Source organism: Telmatherina bonti, assembly GCF_933228915.1.
Source record: "Telmatherina bonti genome assembly, chromosome: 16".
Classification (NCBI taxonomy): domain Eukaryota; kingdom Metazoa; phylum Chordata; class Actinopteri; order Atheriniformes; family Telmatherinidae; genus Telmatherina; species Telmatherina bonti.
The window spans coordinates 8,534,454-8,555,659 of record NC_136614.1 but is presented as its reverse complement, the minus strand read 5'-3'; the positions used below and the strand labels follow the sequence as shown (position 1 = coordinate 8,555,659).

At 39.8% G+C, this 21,206-nt stretch overlaps 2 protein-coding genes across 2 annotated transcripts in view; one reads left to right on the top strand and one right to left on the bottom strand.

The window, feature by feature from the left end:
* Nucleotides 1–21,206, top strand: part of LOC306767611 (uncharacterized protein) — a gene marked incomplete at both ends in the record, with an annotated part of 105,124 nt that overhangs the window by 55,021 nt on the left and 28,897 nt on the right. The window lies entirely within an intron of this gene.
* LOC306767589 (NACHT, LRR and PYD domains-containing protein 3-like) overlaps nucleotides 12,156–21,206 on the bottom strand; it is a gene marked incomplete at both ends in the record, with an annotated part of 17,793 nt that continues 8,742 nt past the window's right edge. The window contains 7 exons of the mRNA XM_079255665.1: nucleotides 12,156–12,700; nucleotides 12,995–13,041; nucleotides 14,642–14,815; nucleotides 14,930–15,103; nucleotides 15,195–16,995; nucleotides 20,300–20,528; nucleotides 20,761–20,839. Coding sequence (XP_079111791.1) covers nucleotides 12,156–12,700; nucleotides 12,995–13,041; nucleotides 14,642–14,815; nucleotides 14,930–15,103; nucleotides 15,195–16,995; nucleotides 20,300–20,528; nucleotides 20,761–20,839 — 3,049 coding nt within the window. The remainder of the gene's footprint in view (nucleotides 12,701–12,994; nucleotides 13,042–14,641; nucleotides 14,816–14,929; nucleotides 15,104–15,194; nucleotides 16,996–20,299; nucleotides 20,529–20,760; nucleotides 20,840–21,206) is intronic.

The following is a 21,206-nucleotide window of genomic DNA, read 5'->3' as shown; positions in this document are numbered from 1 at the left end:
AGGAGGTGCAACCAGAAAAGTTGTACCTCATACGCAGCCTGAGGATCTGCAAACAAAACATGACCTTTCAAAGCCTTCAATCAGATAAGATGTCCTCAAAATAAACACACCAGGATGACCTTCATTTAGCTTTTTATTCTATAAAATGCTTGTTTTTAAAAACTATTTTCAGATTAATTAGAGACAAAAGTGACGGAATCTTCTAGAATAGACATTAATATGTAAATGAGCATTCAGGAAAGCGTTCAGGCAAAACTGTCCTCCCCAACTACTATCAGCATGTGAAACATCCTGCTAGAGGATCATGGATCTTAGATCACTGGTATTGTAATGTAAAGTCAGGGTATCGCTCCATTCCGAGAACTTCGCTCCATTCCGAGAACTGCATTTGGCAAATCTGATCACTCCTCCATTCTTCTTCTTCCAACATACATTCAAAGGAGTAGACAGACAAAGCCAGTAATGGGTGCTGTTCAGTGTTGGACAAAAGACTGCGAAACTCAATCAAAAGGTTGTTTGGACGCCACAGATTGGTCAGTCTTTTGGCCAGAATACTTGATGAATACTGTGATGCTGTGACTAGATATTTAAACTCCGGAATTGACTGCTGTGTCCTTCGGAAGCTTATTAAAAAACATTCCAGTCAAGAACCATGGATTAAATCTGATGTGACCATGAACAAGCTGTGACTTTTAAATCTGATGATGCTCCTACCTATAAACAGGCAAAATACACTCTGAAGCAGTCTGTCAAAGTCGCAAAATGGCCCTGTGGAGACAGAATAAAATTATATTTTAAAGAGGACAACTCGCAAGGCATGTGGACAGGTCTGAACACCATTACCTACTGGAAACCTAGAGGAGACATCACTGCTTTTAACCACTCACTGGCAAATTAACTGAATCAGTTTTATAGTCGATTTGGAACTGGAAATAAGAAGACTGATGTCCTCTCATTTCTTGGATAACCCCCGGCTGCAGCCTGGAGAGTGGGGCTGGATATTGGGCGGGATTGGACATCCAGTGGGCGTGGTTGGATGTCAAATGGGCAGGGTTGAATGTTAAAAGGGCATGGGGTTAGGGTTAGAGTTAGGGTTAGGGTTAATCCAGTAAACTGTTGAAGGAGCCCATATCAAGCCCTGTTTTAACTTATCTGTATAACATGTCACTCAGATATTACACTGTCTCGCTTAGTTTTAAAATGTCTGTCATAATACCAGTGCCTAAGAAGACACTTGGGATATGTCTTCATAACTACAGGTCAGTAGATTAACTTCTGTCTTAATGAAAACCTTTGAGCGACTGCTGCTGTACTATATTAAAGAACAGATTCCTGTGTCTGTAGACCCACTCCAGTTTGCTTACAGGAAAAAAAGGTGTGTGGAAGATGCCTATCTTTTTCTCTGAACTCTGTAAATGAACATTTAGACAAAGGAAAATCTTATGCACGGATGCTTATTAGAGACTACAGCTCTGCTTTTAACTCCTTGCTTCCTGTTCATTCACAAGCTCATTCACAAAATGAAAATTTGTGGTCTTGGTGCCATTTGCAAATGGATTTTAAATCTTTTAATTTGTAGACCACAGAAAAGTAAAAATTAATTACTATGTCTCTGGTGAACTCTGTGAAAGCATCAGTTCCCCACAAGGTTGTATTTTAAGCGTTTTGATTTTCACTCTGTACACATATGACTGTGCTGCTACTCATCCTGACAATCTGAGAGTCAAGTATGCAGACAATACTACTGTTATAGCTCTTATCATTTCAGATGATGAATCATATTACAGAACAGAGGGTAGAAAATGTTGTCAGCGATAGTGAAGAAAAAAAAACCTTGTTTTGAATACTTCTGAAACCTGTGAACTGATAATGGATTTTAGTCTTTGTAAGAACAAGGTGCCCATTGTCATTTATGATTCGGAGGTACAAATGGTGTATAAATGTAAGTTTTTGGGTGTCACTCTCTCCAAAGATCTGAGCTGGCAGTCCAACACTAGTAACACGACACAGGTGGTAACCTCCCTGACCACACCAGCATCTCTCACAGCGGATCTGCAGGAAATACTGGCACAGAGACAGGTGGCAGTGGAACAATGCTTTGCTGAGTGGAACACGTCGGAGCCCTCTGTGAAAACAATGGACGGCTGCCACACCGGTGAGTAATCCCAACTGACCAATCCTGGCCCAAGGACTGAGCCGGGAACAAATACGAATATCAACCGCAATCGCAAGGGTTCCGTGACTGCAGATGATGATTTTGCTGTAGTTCAGGAGATGGAGTGGCAGGGATCGCAAGGTGTGCTATTCTGTGTGGATGAACTGATAACACCCCTTATCCTCAATCAGATGGCTCTGGCTGTTGCGCGGTACAAAAACAAAAGCAACATTTAATCTTTCAAACTGTTAATCATGCTCATGTGCTCTGGGACATAAAGTGTAAACCAAAAGGGATACTTTGTGGTCAATTAAACATACGCAGCCTCATCTACAAATATGACCGGATCTCTGCACTTCTGTTGGACTCTAACTTAGACTATCTCTGTTTAAAAGAATTATGGCTTCATAGTAACATTCCAACTAATATGATAGACATTGCTGGGTATCAGTGCTTTAGAAAGGATAGGAACACGGGCAAGGGGGGAGGAGTATTAATACACATCAAAGACTAATTTAAATGTCAGAGAGTTGAACTGGATACCCCACTAGAATGTCAAGCTTTGAATGTAATTTTATCACCTACTACGAATTTTAATATTGTTGTCCTGTACAATTCATCTTCGTATACTGTTACTTTTTATGACAAACTGAATCACATAGTGAAGCAACTTGAGTCTTACAGAGAGACTATATAGTACAGAGACTTTAATATTAACTGGTCTGATAATAACGGTAAACAAAAATGTTATGACAAAGTTTAATTATCAACAAATGATTAAAGGACCGGCAAGGATAACCAGACAAACTAAGACCCTAATTGACTTGGTATTCATGAACAAACCAGACCTGATAAGACATATAAAATATCGGACTATAACATGAAGCTGACCAAAAGGCGCCTGTAGTATTTTGGTAAAATTGACAGTGAAAAGATAAAATTCAATATTCCAAAATCCAAATATGAACAATTTGAAAGAGAACTAAGTAACATAAACTGGGAACAGATTACAGCTCCAGAGGAGGTATGGGAGTGCTGCAATTCTATGACAGCAACTATTACAGGACTAATAAAGAAATACACAAAGTAAATAAAGACTAGACAAAAAAATCTACAGTACCTTGGGTAAATAATGAAATACAAAAACTCATGAAAAAACAAGATTTGGCCCTGAAAACGTCACAATGTTCAAAACTTAGTACTGACCTTTTGATACATAAAAATTTAAGAATTAAAATAGTATTTTTCTGACCTTATACAACTCCCCAGCAGTAACAATTAAACAACACAAAAAACACCCCTCGGGTTAATCGTGAAAACCTCATAAAAATAAAAACAATGGATCTAATAAAATCTGAAAATAAGACAATAAAGTGTGGCCTACTGAATATCAGATCCCTCCCAAATGAGTCTTTATTAGTCAATGACTTGATAGGTGATCACCACATTGATTTATTCTGTCTTACGGAAACCTGGTTACAGCAAGAGGATTATGTTAGTATTAATGAAGCTACGCCAGCTAACTATTTAAACTTTCACATTCCTAGAACTACAGGCAGAGGAGGAGGTGTTGCAGCTATTTTTCAGTCAGAATTTTTAATTAATCCTAAGCACAAAACTAACTATAAATCCTTTGAATTCCTGACATTAAATTTATCTCATCCAAAATGGAATTGAGAGAAACCGCTCCTTTTAGCATTAGTGTATCGCCCACCTGGACCTTACTCTGAGTTTCTGACCGAATTCTCTGATCTCTTGTCTGAGTTAGTGCTGACTACTGATAAGGTCATTGTACTAGGTGATTTTAATATTCATGTTGACGATGAAAATGATAGTTTAAACATTTCCTTTAGCTCTATTCTAAACTCAATTGGGTTTTCACAAAATGTCAATGGTGCCACTCACTCTCATGGTCATACTCTTGATCTTGTTCTAACATATGGTATTGAGACTGATAAGCTCAAAGTATTTCCTCAAAACCCTGTCTTGTCCGATCACTTCTTATTAACCTTTGAATTCACTTTATTTGATTACTCACTGACCAAAAATAAATTCTACTATAGTAGATGTTTATCAGACAATATTACATAATTTAAACAATCAATTGAATCAATTTTTCCCCTCTACCATGTGTTAGCATGACTGAGAGTCCCCCTTTAAGCTTTACTCCTGCTCAGATTGATCAACATGCTGATACTATAACAGCTTCAATGCGTACAACCTTGGATAATGTTGCTCCCCTAAAGAAGAAGAAATTAGGTAAGATTATGAAGGCTCCCTGGTTTAATTCCCAGCTTCAAGCTCTAAAACAGGCGTCAAGGCGTTTGGAAAACAGATGGCGTTCATCAGGACTAGAGGAGTCTCACTTAACCTGGAAAGAAAGCTTAATTGTATACAAAAAACACCTTACGTACGGCAAGAACAGCTTATTATTCATCATTGATAGAGGAAAACAAAAACAACCCCCGGTTTCTTTTCAGCACTGTAGCTAGGCTTACTAGGAGTCGGAGTGCTGTGGAGCCATGTATTCCTTTCTCACTTAGCTGTGATGATTTCATGTATTTTTTCAGGAATAAAATTGACACTATTAGAGATCAAATTCACAATACTCTTCCTTCTACCTATAATGTTGAGCCTGTTGTGGTCTCTGAAGCATCCTTAGAACCAGGATCTGACTTGTGTCTAAATAGTTTCTGTCCTGTCCAACCCTCTGAATGAACTAAAATAATAGCTTCATTTAAACCATCCACCTGTATCTTAGACCCTCTCCCAACGAGCCTCTTTAAGGACATTTTCCCTTTAATTAATACATCACTACTAAGTCTTATCAATATGTCTTTAGTGACAGGATATGTACCACAGTCATTTAAAACTGCTGTAATCAAGCCTTTACTTAAAAAGCAATCTCTGGATCCAGAGGTGATAGTAAATTATAGACCTATATCTAACCTCCCGTTTATGTCCAAAATTCTGGAGAAAATAGTTTCAGCTCAGCTACATGCCCACCTGAGCAGAAATAATTTATGCGAGGAGTTTCAGTCAGGATTTAGAGCTCATCATAGCACTGAGACGGCATTGGTGAAAGTTACTAATGACCTTCTTATGGCCTCAGACAAAGGACTTGTGTCCGTACTTATCTTGCTTGATCTTAGTGCTGCATTTGATACAGTCGATCATAACATTCTGTTACAAAGACTAGAACAGATGATTGGAATTACCGATACAGCGTTAAGCTGGTTTAAATCATATTTATCTGATAGACTTCAGTTCGTTCATGTAAATGACAAGTCCTCCTCACAAACTACAGTAAGTCATGGAGTTCCTCAAGGTTCTGTACTTGGACCAATACTCTTCACGCTATATATGCTCCCTTTAGGCAAAATTATTAGACAGCATGGAATAAACTTTCATTGTTATGCAGATAATACTCAAATATACTTATCCTTTAAACCAGATGAAACAAATCAGCCCAATAGGCTACAAAATTGTCTCATAGACATAAAGACTTGGATGTCTAGAAATTTTCTCCTCTTAAACTCAGATAAGACTGAAGTATTTCTCGTTGGATCTGAAAAACTCAGAGCTAAATTTTCCGGTTTTGTAATGAACCTGGATGGCATTACTTTAGCTTCCAGTGCTGCAGGGAGAAACCTTGGAGTAATATTTGACTCTGACCTGTCCTTTGGCCCACATATTAAGCAGGTTAATAAAACAGCCTTCTTTCATTTACGTAATATAGCCAAAATTAGGGACATTCTGTCTCAGAGTGATGCAGAAAAACTGGTTCACGCTTTTGTTACTTCGAGAATAGATTACTGTAACTCTCTATTACTGGGCTGTCCTAAATATGCCCTGAAAAGCCTTCAGCTGATCCAGAATTCTGCAGCCAGAGTCCTGACCAGAACCAGCAGGAGAGATCATATTTCTCCAGTTTTAGCTGCTCTTCATTGGCTGCCTGTTGAATCTAGAATAGAGTTTCAAATCCTTCTCCTTACATATAAAGCCCTCCACAACCAGGCACCACTATATATCAAAGACCTCATAGTTCCTTATATACCAAGCAGAGTACTTCGTTCGCAGACTGCAGGCTTACTTGTGGTTCCTAGAGTCTCAAAGAGCCCAGCAGGAGGCAGAGCTTTTGGTTATCAGGCCCCTCTCTTATGGAATAAGCTCCCAGTTAGTGTTAGGGAAGCAGACACCCTCCCCACCTTTAAGACTAGGCTGAAGACTTATCTTTTTGATAGGTCCTATAGCTAGGGATGGTTATCATCCCTTAGTTATGCTGCTATAGGTTTAGACTGCTGAGGGACATTTCCTGATACACTGAGCTTCTTTCTTTTTCTCTTTATCTCTCTCTTTATCCCCCCCCCCCCCCCCCCCCCCCCCCATAACAGTGTTGCATCATTAACATGTATGTCTCCTGTCTCAGCAGGTCTCCCTGGCCGGGAGTAGCAGTTCACACAGCAGAGGCAGATGGCTGCCTGTCCTTGAGCCGGGTTCTGCCGGAGGTTTCCTTCCTGTTAAAAGGGAGTTTTTTCCTTTCCACTGTTGCCAGTGTGCTTGCTCAGGATGGGAGACTGAGTTGGACTCAACTCAATCTGTTGGTTTCCTTATATAGGCTATGATGAATTGGCCTTCATTATGTTTTCCCCTCTGTCTGTAAAGCGTCTTGAGATGGCATTGCCATGATTTGACGCTATATAAATAAAGTTGAATTGAATTGAATTGAATATTTTAACTGCCCAAAGCAAAAGCAGCATTTTACACTTAACTAAGTGACAATGCTCAGGGTTCCAATAAAATACTTTGGAAACACTTGAATAGTTTAACCAACAAATCCCAAAAACAGAGGGAGATAGTAGAACTTACGGTTGATAGTAAGAATATTACAAATAGTGCAATTATGACTAATGAGTTCAATTCATGTTTTGTGCAATCAGTTGAAGAATTAGCAAAAGATTTTCCGCCTACAGTCACTCAAAATGTTACATTAAAAACAGTTTCAACAGACTGTTTTTTTCTCAAAGAGGTACCGGAAGCAGAAGTGGCAGAAATAATAAATAAACTTACTAATTCGAAATCCATGGATATTTACAACATGAATAGCTGCTTCCTTAAAAAGTATAGAACTGTGCTACTTAAACCTCTGATACATCTTATTAAACTGTCCAAAAGAACCTGTCCATTTCCTAAAGCCTGGAAAAAAGTAGTAATCCCTCCAGTATTCAAAACAGGGAGTCAGGATTCTGTAAGTAATTATCGACCTATATTGATTTTACCAATTTTATCTAAAGTCATTGAAACAGCCCCTCCCTGAGCCGTCACCTTATCGTGGTGGAGGGGTTTGTGCGTCCCGAAGATCCTAGCAGCTATGTTGTCGGGGGCTTTTTGCCCCTGGTAGGGTCACCCATGGCAAACAGGTGTCTAGGGGAGGGACCAGACCAAGCACGGCTCATCGACCTCTACTATGACGACCAACCTGGGCATGAATGTTCCCTTGCCCGGACGCGGGTTACCGGGACCCCCATCTGGAGCCAGGCCTGGAGGTGGGGTACGAGAGCGAGCGTCTGGTGGCTGGGCCTTCGCCCATGGGGCCCGGTTGGGCACAGCCCGAAAGGGTTACATGGGCCCCACCTCCCGTGGGCTCACCATCTGCGGAAGGAGCCGTAGGGGTCGGGTGCAGTGTGAGCTGGGCGGCAGCAAGGGGCGGGGACCCTGGCGGTCCGATCCCCGGCTGCAGAAGCTGGCCCAGGGATCAATTTCTCCTTTATTAATTTAATTTACAGATGTATCTATCATTTAGTACCTGAGCCTCTATGCACATGTGTGGAGAGATGTAACAGCAGCAGAGTTACCAGAAGTCTGACAAACCATGACCGTAAGATCCCCAATTGTTGGACTAGTTTTGGGCAGACAACCTTTTCTGTGAAGAGTTGTCGCTTATGGAACGCCCTCCCAACAGACCTTAAGACCATACCAGATTTTAAAAAGTTTACTTCCAGACTTAAGAACTTGATAAAGACAAATCAGGCCTGTACTCTCCTTTAGTATTGTAATTTTTTCCATGTGGGTAGCAAAACGGTAATTTAGATTGAATGTATTGACAATGTTCTTATTTCGGACTGAATTTTATTGAAAGCCTTGAATGTGTTTTACTTAATTTTACATTTTGGTGTATATATACGTATTTGTATTTTGTATGTATATATATATATATATAAAGGCACATATGTGTAACTTTTAATTTTCGCAATACAATGTAATCTGTGTATACTTTCTTATTGTGTAAAAGCCCAACTAGGAACAGGCATTGAAAATTAGCCTTGGCTAAAATGCTGTAGTATGTGCCATCATTCATGGAGCATACTTGTCCCTGTCAAATAAAATAAAAAATAAAATGAAAATATTGTTAAAAAGGCTCGCCAATGTCTCTTCTTTTTGCAAAAATTAAGGGGATTTACTCAAACTAAAACCCTTCTTTTAAACTTTTATCGGTGTGGCATTGAAAGCCTTCCTACCAGATCTACCATAGTGTGATTTGGTAATCTCACTGTGAAAGAAAAGGAAATGTTAAACAAAGTGGTTCGCTCTGCTCACAGAACAATAGGCTGTGACATACCGCTTCTGGAGGATATTTATAAATCCAGACTTTTAACAAGAACTCTGCAAATCATTAATGATCCCTTCGGCCATCCCACTACCGAGTTGTTTGAGGTTCTGCCCTTGGGTAAAAGCCATCGCACTATCAAATGTATTACATTTTGTCACACAAAAAGTTTTTTTTGACAATGTATTTTTCAAAAGGCCTCAGATCAATGGTCATTTTAGCTAGCATTTAAGTGCTGCTTTTTATGTATTTATTTTATTTTTATTTTTCATCTTATTTTAGGATGTCTCTACCAGTGTTGTATGTTTGTCTGATGTGCTCTTACTACTGCTTTCCAATGTGGTTTTAATACTGCAAATGGCAAATAAACTGAACTGAACTGTAACGTCTGTACAACCTAAACACCTGAAAATCAACTCACTCAAAACTTTTACAGAATATTCAAACGCTGAAACAGCCAACATCAGGAAATCTCTGCAGTAATTTGTGTGTGTGTGTGTGTGTGTGTGTGTGTGTGTGTGTGTGTGTGTGTGTGTGTGTGTGTGTGTGTGTGTGTGTGTGTGTGTGTGTGTGTGTGTGTGTGTGAGGGATTATAAAGATTATAGATAGTGAATGATTTCTCTGAAATGATTCCTACCTGTTCAGCTCAATCAAGTCGACTTACGGAGACTTTCCATCGTCAAGTGAAGACGACGAGAGAAGAAGCTGTTGTTTCACGGCGTCGTTCTGGTGTTTGCAGGCATCTGATCACATCCTCATAACTCTGGAGTCCACGTCTTAAAACCACAGAATGGTGTGAAAACCTGTCTGACCTGTTGAACCCAGGTGTTCTACAGATACTATCCACGAGATGGTGATGCTACCTGACATTGTTGATGAAGCCCAACCTGGTTCAAAACAAAGTAGTTCATAATTATGAGATTTAAAATTACTTCAGCAGCTTAATCTCGTATTAATTACCTTTTATCTCATAATTATTTTTAAAATTCTATGAAAATGAGGTTTTTATCTAATAATTTTTATTTTAAATCTCACATCGATGAGATACTTTGTCAATATTTTTAATAAGCAGCAGGAATGGGAGTCCATAAGAATCTGCTCCCTGTTTAACCAAAAACATAAGGTAACAGGCGACATCAAGTGAATCAGGAGGGGCAGACAAGATCATGTTTGTGTTGAATGTGGGAAAGGAGTCAGGTTGAATCCATCATCTTTCTCATGTGTATGTAATGATCAGTTTGGCCCAAACAGGTTTGTGGGAAAAACAAAATGAAAGGACAGATGAGCAGTCAGACAGGAACATTGCAGTGATTTTATGGTGACACAAACACTGAGCTGAGAAGCCACAAATTCAGGCAGGAGTGTGTGGAAAAGTCCTGTTACCCAGGACTGTGTGTGGGAAGTTTCTGGAGAACAGAAAATATCTATCTAAAATATCTAAGGGTCTGATTCCTGCTGCAGAACACTTTTCATACCACAGCAACAAGTTGAGCATAAAATTAGTATTTTAAATATATATAATATTAATAGATAAATAATTCTCTGCCATAGGTTTAGACTGCTGAGGGAGGTCCCATGATGCCCTGAGCGCTTTCTCTTTATTTCTCTGCTCCTCATCTTCCATGTAGAAACATATGACAGGATTGGCATCACTGACATGTTTCTGCTCTTTCTACAGGTCTTCCTGCATAAAAGTTGCCGTCCATGTTGGTCTCTGTCCTGTCCTTTCCACCCTAACCAGACCAGGCAGATGGTCGTCCTCCCTAAAGTTCTGCTGGAGGCTTTTACTTCCTCTATGTGGTGGAAATTATGCACATAGTGTAGTTTTATTATGTTACTCCTTTATTTAGCTTCTTTTATGGAGTACAAAATATATATTCTGCATAGTTTTGAGTAGTTCAGAAAGCTTGCTTTAGTAGGTTCATGCATAACACTGAATGTTCTGTTCAAGGCCTGTTTCAGCTTTGACTGTTGTTATCATCAAGCTGGCAGTTGTTTTGACCAGTGCTGCCAGGCAAAGGTTATTTGTGTCTGCCTAAAGATCGCTGTAACACCCTGAGCAGGGGGAGAGCTCTTAAGACCTCTCGCTCGTACCAACTGTACATTGTCAATAAACTGGACAGAGCGCGGTTGATCTCTAGATTTATTTCTCATCAGATAAATTCCATGACACTCTAAAAAGGGAGTTTTTTCCTTTCCACTGTCGCCTTGAGCGGCTCAGGATGGAGGTTTGAATCCAAGTCATAACAAGGCTTTTTTTATGAACTGGTTTAGATTGATGTGTCTAGAAAATGCTCTGAGATTAGACTGTTGTTAAGTGGTGCTATACAAACAAAGCTTAATTGAATTGAATTGAATTGAATTGAATTGAATTGAATTGAATTGAATTGAATTGAATATTCTGTTAACTAATTTAATTTATATTGATCATGTTTATTGATTGACCCAATAATTTCCAGCCTGCAAATCGTTTCTTCTGAGTCACTAAAAAGACATTTTTCATCTGTTATTAAAGATGCAAAAATGATGTTCTTTCATTCTTTTTCTTTTGTTAATGAGGAAAATATTTATTGCCTCTGTGTTTCACACATGGATGCAGAGATGATCCAGCAATTATTCATCTGGCTGACATGATGATGATATTGGACACTTTTCTGCAGGCTCCAAACTGTCCAGATACAGAAAAGCAACTTTATACAATCCAACATAAAGAAAAGATTCTAAAGACAACATTGAAGTTTACTCGTTTGTTAGAAATTTTTAGTTTTTTTTTATTTACTACAAAGTTATCTCTCCACTGTCACCACCACATTTACCATGGATTGTTTACTGGAACTGAGGTGCAGGAGATGACTGGAGGAGATGCCTGTCTGGCTCTGAGTTAAGGTGCTTTTATAAAGGTACATCTCATCATTGTGTCCTCTACTTCAACAGAACAACCGCATGAAACAAATTCCCCATTTATGATTTTGTCTTGTTTTATAGGCATAAACTGTTTCAAACACGACCTATTGTTGTGCATGTAGTTAAAGTGATGTTCTGTATGCTGATGTAAAGTTCTGCTGCAGCTTCATGAAGCCAGTTTAACATTTACATTTCTGCATTATAAAAACTGCAGTGTTTGATCCAGGATGTAAAAACACTGTCCAGTTGTAAAACCTGGGTCACTGTATTGATCTGATCCGTATATGTAATGTGTGGAGGATACAGGAGATGGAGCCACAGAAAAATACATTCAGATGTGTGTGAGAACATTTTATAAGAACAGAAATGTGTTCCTTTTTTCCTTATTTTGAAAGTCAGCTGTTTAAACAATTTATTAAAACAAGAAGGGATTAAACCTTCCTAAAGAACATTTACAGCAACTGTTACCACGTCCAGATACCCACCCTCCTACAGGGAACACAGAGACAGTGTGGAACCATATGACCAGAACCCAAACCCAGGATACAGAGGTTCTGTAAATGTGGTGTTGACTGTGTGCAGGTGGATAAGTTTGTCCTCTCGGACTCTGTAGTAGGACAGAGAGCCAGCAGGACAGTCCACATAAACTCCAATCCTGTTAGACACTGATTCAGATGAGGGGGAGGAGAAGGAGATGGTTGTCACCGTGTTATTGTGCCAGACAGAGTAGCCAACGGTGTCAGAGCAGCTCAGACTCCAGGACTGATCATTCTCTCCAAACCTGCAGTCAGTTCTGAACCCTCTCCTCTTGATTCCTCCGTAACTCACAGATATGTGAACTCTTCCTTTCCATTCAACCTCCCAGTAACAACAGCCTTTCAGAGCCTTTCTGCACAGCAGCTGCCACCAGCCAAATCTGCCAGGATGATCCACATATGGCTGCTCCTCCTCAACCACTGTCACCTTCCTGTTGTCATCAGACAGTTTGAGGTTTGTGTTCACGGTGTTGGTGTCCAGCTCAAGTTTTAAGTGATCTAAAGGACAAAAAACAGGAGACATCTCAAATTTATGAGCTATTACATGGCTTTATTCTTAATTTGCTGATATGTTGTTAATATGTTCAATCAAGATGTAAATATTAACTCCAGGATGTCATGAACCAAAGATAACCCCATCTGATAACCAGGAGGTAGAGATTAATAACAGACACACACACACAAATATAGCTAGACTGAAGTGAATGTAACTAGGATAGAAATTAAAATTAAAATTAAAGGGAAAAGGTATAGAACAGATGTAAACACATCAGACACTAAATGTAAACTTACACTTTCTCAAGCCAGGTTTTAACCACTGCTCTCCGCTGTGGTCCACCCTGCAGGACAAAACAACACTTCTTACTGCAAATTTTAAAGGTGCAGCATGAAACAAAGTCAAATGTCTATGAAAGAAAACGATATTATTTAAAAGTATGTTTCTGTTTGGTACATTGGTAAAATAACTTCAAAGTTTTTATTTTCTTGGAATAGGTCATTCATATTTACTAGCCATGGTTCCACTTACATGGCAGTCTCTACCACTTTTACTACGGAGTCACTGAATGGACAAAAACCTGTGTGTATGAAGTTAGAGCCCCAAGAGTAAGTAAGAGTTTTAAAACTGTTGTACCAGTTTTGCTTGATACTGTAAGTGCTAGAGCACCATGTGGGATAAATAATGCTTTAAACCTTTGAGACCCAACCCATGAAAAATGGTAAGAAAAGTCCTTTTTTTAATATGATGTCTTTATCTTTTCCCTTAAATATTTTTTTAAAATTAACAATAATTAACCATTATTAACCATGTATTACCATGTGACATGTCCAAATGATTATAGTAATATTCTGCTTTCTGTTATCTAATAATAAGAAGAAGAAGACAACAATCAGAATGTGTTTAACAGGATTTTGAGCAAACTTTTAACCGTAAAGTGATGTTAAATGTCTCAGAAACTGTATGTCATTCTTAACTATTGGGTTGAAAGGACCATAGAAGAAGACAGTACAAATGTACACAAGTCATTGCTATACCAGACAACACTGGATCCACTCAAAGGATCCTGAGTCCTGTTCATGTCTGGTTGATTAGTGGTCACAGGCAACCACTGTCCATTCACAACACGCTGTGTCCATCGTTACCAGTAGATGTTGGTGAAGGCCCATTCATGATGGATGTAGAAGACAGATACATTGTTTGATACAGTAAACAGATCAATGCCACTGGAAACTACAGGGAGTATTGAACAGGATACATAACAGGTTAGCAGTGAAAGGAACAAAGCAGAGAAGAACAGAAAGAAGAAGAACAGGAAGTAGAAGAAGAGGACAACAGTTGTATAGATGGTGGGAGTTATTGAAGAAAGGCTGTGAGAGTTTGTTGGGTGTCACAATGGTGCATTATTGCCACTAACCAGTGTCTGACCCTGATGTAAATGAGCAGACGTAAACTCTGAACTCAGTACTGCACACTAGTGGATACATTTGCCTAATCACAGCAATGTAAAAGGTTCATGAAAGTATGAGGGCAGTGACATTTGACAATGGTTGATACGGACATATTTATGTATGTAAGGCAGCATGATTCTTATACACTGGACCTTTAACTTTTTTAACAGTTACAGGCTATTTAAAGGGTTTCTAATTTTTCACAATTTCTCACTTCAAGAACCACATCAGAAGATATCAGGCTTTCCAAATGCAGAACTGATTTTAAAATTTAGTATAAGAGACCTTTCCATCAGGCACGGTTCATTGGCAGTTTAGTTCTAAATTTAAAGAATCTCTTTAGGTTAACAAGTGGCAGCTACCATTCTATTTGTAGCTATCATTGACTATTTGAGACTGTTTGAACATTTTTGATTTAGCTTTTAAAAACCACATATTTTCTGATTCTTTGACATGTCACGTCTCATTAAAAAAAAAAGCTTCATCCTGTACCTGAGAGTGTCCAGTTGCCTGCGTGGGTACTGTAATCCAGCAGACAGTATCTTCAGTCCTGAGTCTCCTGGATGATTGTAGCTCAGATCCAGCTCAGTTAGATGGGAGGGGTTGGAGCTCAGAGCTGAAGCCAGAAAAGCACAACCTTCCTCTGTGATCAGGCAACCTGACAACCTGGAATTACACAATATCATAAACACATTAAAAAGATAATATAGCACCATAGATGTAGAAGGCAAACAAGCATAAACCATGAAAAGGGTTTCACTTATCAGTATCAAACTGTACCGGAGAGTTTCCAGCTTACAATGTGGACTCTTCAGTCCAGCAGACAGCTGCTTCACCCCTGAATCCTTCAGGCTGTTGTTGCTCAAGTCCAGTTCTCTCAAATTGGAGGACGGGCAGCTGAGAACTGAGGACAGAGCTTCACAGCTTCTCTCTGAGAGGTTACAGCCACTCAGTCTGAAGAGGAATTTACAGTGAAGACAAAAATTCACTTTAAGTAGTTTCACATGCTGGAAGTTATAAATATCTATAACACAAGTCTACCTACAGAGCTTTGTTGGACACTTTGATCACTGGCAGAAGCTTTAACAGAGACTCTTCTGAAGCAGAGTATTTCTTCAAGTCAAACACATCCAGATCTTTTTCTGATGACAGTAAGATGAAGACCAGAGCTGACCACTGAGCAGGAGTCAGGTTATCTGTGGAGAGACGTCCTGATCTCAGGGACTGCTGGATCTCCTCCACCAGAGAACGATCATTCAGTTCATTCAGACAGTGGAACAGATTGATGCTTTTCTCTGCCGTCAGGTTCTCACTGATCTTCTTCTTGATGTACTGGACTGTTTCCTGAATGGTCTGTGAGCTTCTACATGTCTGTGTCATCAGGCCTTGGAGGATCTTCTGACTGGTCTGCAGAGAAAGACCCATGAGGAAGCGGAGGAACAAGTCAAGATGTCCATTTGGACTCTGTAAGGCCTGATCCACAGCACTCTGGTGTAGCTTTGGCTCTTGACATTTTTCATTCGGTTCAAAGACATCAAATAATGTTTTGTCTTCTTCCATCAGGTTGACTCCATGGTTGATGAAGGTCAGATGGACATGAAGAGCAGCCAGAAACTCCTGAACACTCAGATGGACAAAGCTAAACACCTTCTCTTCCTGCTGGTAAAGTCCTCTCTCCTCTTTAAAGATCTGTGTGAAGACTCCTGAGTAAACTGAGGCTGCTGTGATATCGATGCCGCACTCTGTCAGGTCTGCTTCATAGAAGATCAGGTTTCCTTTCTGCAGCTGCTCAAAAGCCAGTTTTCCCAGAGACTCAATCATCTCCCTGCTCTCTGGACTCCAGTGTGGATCTGTCTCAGCTCCTCCATCATACTTGACCTTCTTCACTTTGGTCTGAACCACCAGGAAGTAGATGTACATCTCAGTCAGGGTCTTGGGCAGTTCTCCTCCCTCTCTGGTTTTCAGCTCATCCTCCAGAACTGTAGCAACGATCCAGCAGAAGACCGGGATGTGGCACATGATGTGGAGGCTTCGTGATGACTTGATGTGGGAGATGATCCTGCTGGCCTGTTTCTTATCTCTGAACCTCTTCCTGAAGTACTCCTCCTTCTGAGCATCAGTGAACCCTCTGACCTCTGTCACCATGCCAACACAGTCAGGAGGGATCTGATTGGCTGCTGCAGGCCGTGTGGTTATCCAGATGTGAGCAGAAGGAAGCAGTTTCCCCCTGATGAGGTTTGTCAGCAGCACATCCACTGAGGTGGACTCTGTAACATCAGTCAGGATCTCATTGTTGTGGAAGTCCAGAGGAAGCCGACACTCATCCAGACCGTCAAAGATGAAGACGACCTGGAAGTCTTCAAAGCAGCTGATTTTTCTGGTTTCAGTAAAGAAGTGATGGACAAGTCCCACCAAGCTGAACTTCTTCTCCTTCAGCACATTCAGCTCTCTGAAAGTGAATGGAAACAAGAACTGGATGTCCTGGTTGGTTTTGTCTTCAGCCCAGTCCAGAGTGAACTTCTGTGTTAAGACAGTTTTCCCGATGCCAGCCACTCCCTTTGTCATCACTGTTCTGATTGGTTCCTCTCTTCCAGGTGGGAGTTTAAAGATGTCTTCATGTCTGATGGTTGTTTCTGGTCTGTCTGCTTTCCTGGAAGCTGCTTCAATCTGTCTGACCTCATGTTCATCATTGACCTCTGCAGTTCCTCCCTCTGTGATGTAGATCTCTGTGAAGATCTGGTTCAGGAAAGTTGGGTTTCCTTCTTTAGCGATCCCCTCAAACACACACTGGAACTTCTTCTTCAGGTTTAATTTGTGTTTTTGATTAAACACTGTGGTGGAAGTTTCTAAATGAACAAACAGTACATCTTAGTTCCAATTATCCATATTTCAATCCATCCATCCATGTATGTATGTATGTATGTATGTATGTATGTATGCATGCATGCATGCATACATGCATCCTACCAGCTTCTTGTTTATTTAAACACATCATTTTGTACCTTTTCCTAAATGTGATGTTACACAACATCACAACCTAAAATAGTTTGTTATTATGTCAAAATTAGAGAGAACTATTTCTTGGAGGAAGCATCCTCCTATGAACAAGGAAGATTTGTGGGAAGTATCTTCTGACTAGTTTGATTCCTGGAGCTTGCTTAGGAGGTAATTAAGTTGGCAGACTCATGAACCCACTTGTACATCCAGTTTAGAAGCTCCTGCAGTTTGTTAACAAAGCAAAAACTTTTGATAAACACTCCATTTTCAACAGTGAAATCAGCTCAAATCCAGCCATCCATGCTGGATCTGGAATGAGATTCAGAATCCAAAGGTGAACATGATGAAGAGCCCCAACAAAGATTACAGCAGAACATCTCTATTACAGTCATGAGACATTACCTTTCACCTCCGTTTTCTGTGTTCTCCATGTAAATACGTGTAAATGTGTGAAGTGTGGTAAAATACCTGCTAAGGCAGAAAATGTCTGCTGCCAAGATCTAGAATAGCAATGATGCTAACACACAAACGTTGTTATCTTTTTTGTGCACAATGTGTGAAGTGTGTGGAGGAGATTGATAAACACCACATTAGCAAAACCACATTTCTAAGGGGTTGTAGAAGCAACCATAGGAGACGTTTGTTCATCTCGTGCACAAACGTATCAATTGAAAGTATTGTCAGCTGCCTTAGCTGCCATTACTCTGCCTAATGTTCTGCTTAATATGAAATACTATGGTAGCACAGGCTGCAGGGCTGTGGCTGACACTGGCTGGCATCTGCTCTTCCACCTGAGACGATGGGTGGCATTTAGGCCAGGTCCTGCTTGCTATCAGCCAGGAAGTGGTTTGCTCACTTGGCCCTTACCAGTACAATATCTAAAAACTAGCACCTCCTTGCTTGGCCTTTGCAGTGGCTACTATCCACCTGGACAGATCCACATGGGTGGGGGGCTTATTAGTAGCTGAGAATGGGCTTGAGCACCACTGAATGCTGTCATCCACTTGCTTGTTCAGCCCTGTTTAGGTGGATATCAGCTATCGCCTCCTTACTCATCTGCTTCTCCCTGGCTGTCATCTTTTCGTGGCTTTTGGTTCATTCTCATTTCATCTATTTCTCACCATTGTAGTGATCTTGGCCTCCCAGGATTAAAAACATTCGACTGGATTAAACAATAGTTGTTATTTCTCTCTCTGCAGTAAGACTGGTCCACACAGGACGAAGAGGGGTGACCATTTGACCCAAGAGGGAGGGTGACCTTCAGAGATTTACACCTTTACTCCCTACAGAATGCGGCTGTGTCAACACGAAGGATTAAAGCACATCTAACAATTTATGGTTGCAGGTCGGGGGAAATGCCGAGAGTCGCATCTGACCAAACCCTGGTTCTTGTCAGAAATGACACTTCTAAGCCAAAGAAGAGACTCCATGGCGCCAGAACAACCCCTACCCTGACAGAGAAGGAGACAGAAGGAATCCAAACTTCTTTCCCCAATTGAAGGAACCGATTTAACTTAGTCGAAAGGACTGTGGTTAATTGTTTTGGTTGAATTTCTTCTTTTCCATTATTTTATCTTGATATGTGATTTAATTCTTTGAACTGATCACACACACACACATTAATCATAAACACTGCATTAAATAATTGTTGATTATGTTTTCCAAGCTTCAGACTTCTCTTAAACTACTAATGTGAATGAATAAAATGTGAGTTTTCTTTTTAGGATTACCCCATGAGGACGAGTCATGACAATTAATTAATCCACCTTTAATAAAAATACACGTAGCCAATCTTTTCCTGTGTGAAAGTAATACTATAAAATGCTTTCCTTCCAGCAAACGAGGAATCTGCATAACTCTGAAAGAATGTGATTTGATGTGTATTGCGGCAAACAAAGCAAAGAGTTGAAAGTATCCTGTTCACATTAATGAGATGCAGAGAGAAGGAACTAGAGCTGACCTGATTGGATAAGGTTGGTCAGCCTCTGACAGAAGCAACTCATGATTGGCTGGAAGTTCGAAAGGCGGGTCTGTTTAAATTAGACTGGCAGATCAACTTCCTCAGCTTTTTGTCTCCTCTAAGTTTCTTTCTTGTCCTTAGCTTTTGTCTTTAGCCTTTCGTCTTCTTTTCTTTTTGTTATTTCATTATAAGTTTTTACCTCTCCGTTCTTCTGAACGGGAGAAAGTACAACAAGTGTTTATTTGTAACCAGTATTTTTCCCGAGATCAGTAATTAACTAGAACCGTAGCTCCAACTTTTTCCACTGCGTCTTTACACGTAAAATCTGGAACTATCTATTTTTGGGACAATCTGGATCATCATCACGCCGCTCTGGAACTCCGCTGAACGGACCCAGAAGCCAGAGTAGCTGCGTAGACCTACATCTTCTGACGCTCCAGGGATCCAATTCCCCCGGAAACGCGCCGAATAGAGGACCATCCACCCGCTTCGACCCACACTCCGGATTCAGCGTTCAAAGTAGGATCTGATAACGCTCTGACATTTGTGATGTCCCAAACCAGTACATCAAATCCTAATTAAATAATTAAATTCGAATTCTTATCCAAATTTAGAATTATTGAACACGTTCTTATCAAAGATTTAAGTAGATAATCATCCCGATTTATTTACTTAATTCCAACCAGTTTCTTCCTGCTCCATCTCATTTAATTAATTTCAGCGTTCCTTATTACTGTCATAAATGAAATTCCATGCTGACAAATTCATTATACCATCTCACCCATAAACTCTCCATCATTGCTCATTTTCACTGCTGTATGTTTACCATCATTGTAAATAAATATGTATAATCAATTCATCTGTTCTTGTCATAATTTCTGAATGCACGATTTCTGGTTCATTCGTTCTTAGGATTTACTCCTTTGAAGTGAGACTGTTTATTGAATTGAGTTTATTTCAGGTGTCTCATCCGCCTGAATTTTAAGTTAATTAAAGGTGGTGCTCCGAGGTAATTAATAAATTCATAATTTGTAGAGGCTATTCCGCTACACCATACAAAAGGAATACGTTCCACTATGTAATATTCAGGAGTGCATACATTGTTTTGCTTGAACAGCTGGCTCATTTTTTCACAATTAAATTCAGCTTCTTTGGAAATTGGAGCCCTTTGCTGATGTGATGGTGTCTCTTACTGCTCTGCAGCAGGTCAGCCAGCTCCTCCTGTTTCATTTTCCTCAGGAAGTACACTGTGATTTTCAGAAACCACTCTCTGCTGTTCCTCATCTGATCTTCATCCTCACCACTCGGCACCTTCTCATCATCTGCCTGGCTCTCTACGTATTCTGAGTAACCTGGACTCAGAGACTTTTGGAACTGCTTCAGTTTTTTCTTTGCAAAATTGACAATGTTGTCCTCCAGAAGCTGGAAGAAAGACAAATATAAAGTACAGAGGTAATGAATTAGGATTTCTGTGTAGTTAAATCCACTTCAAACTCTCTTTATTTTAAAAAAAAAAAAAAAAAAAAAAAAAACTTTATAATTGCTTCATTTCTAAAGACTGGATTTAGATTTATTAAGCATCTTTTTCAGGTTATATTTGTAAATCAAACTGTAAAATGTCACATTGAAGCTTTGAATGTTTTACCGTTCTCACCAGAAATATGGAGTCTAAATCAGCTGGATGTTGATCGATGGGCTGAGCAGAGAGAACCTCGCAGCACTGCTGGCTAATTCTGCCAAAACAGTTGGGAAAAATGTTTAATGTTCAGAGTCACATTGGCTGCTTGTTGTGGAAAACATTGGATTCAAATGGGATATAATGCAATCCTTTTTGGTAACTAAATTAACAAATCTAAAAGGTTTGAAATTTCTGGGATTGTATAAATGTTTCTGGGAGTTTTAGTCTAAAACTTGATTGATAATGGTCTTAAAATGTCTTTAAAAGACCTAAAACTGAATTTACTTAAACCTTCATTACCATACATACACTTGGGACTGACAAGTGACCAGATGAGCTTCAAAGTCACAGCAAAACATGCCTGTTATTCATCTCACATATAACACATATTTGTCCGTCAGTCTGCCTGTCTGTCAGTCTGT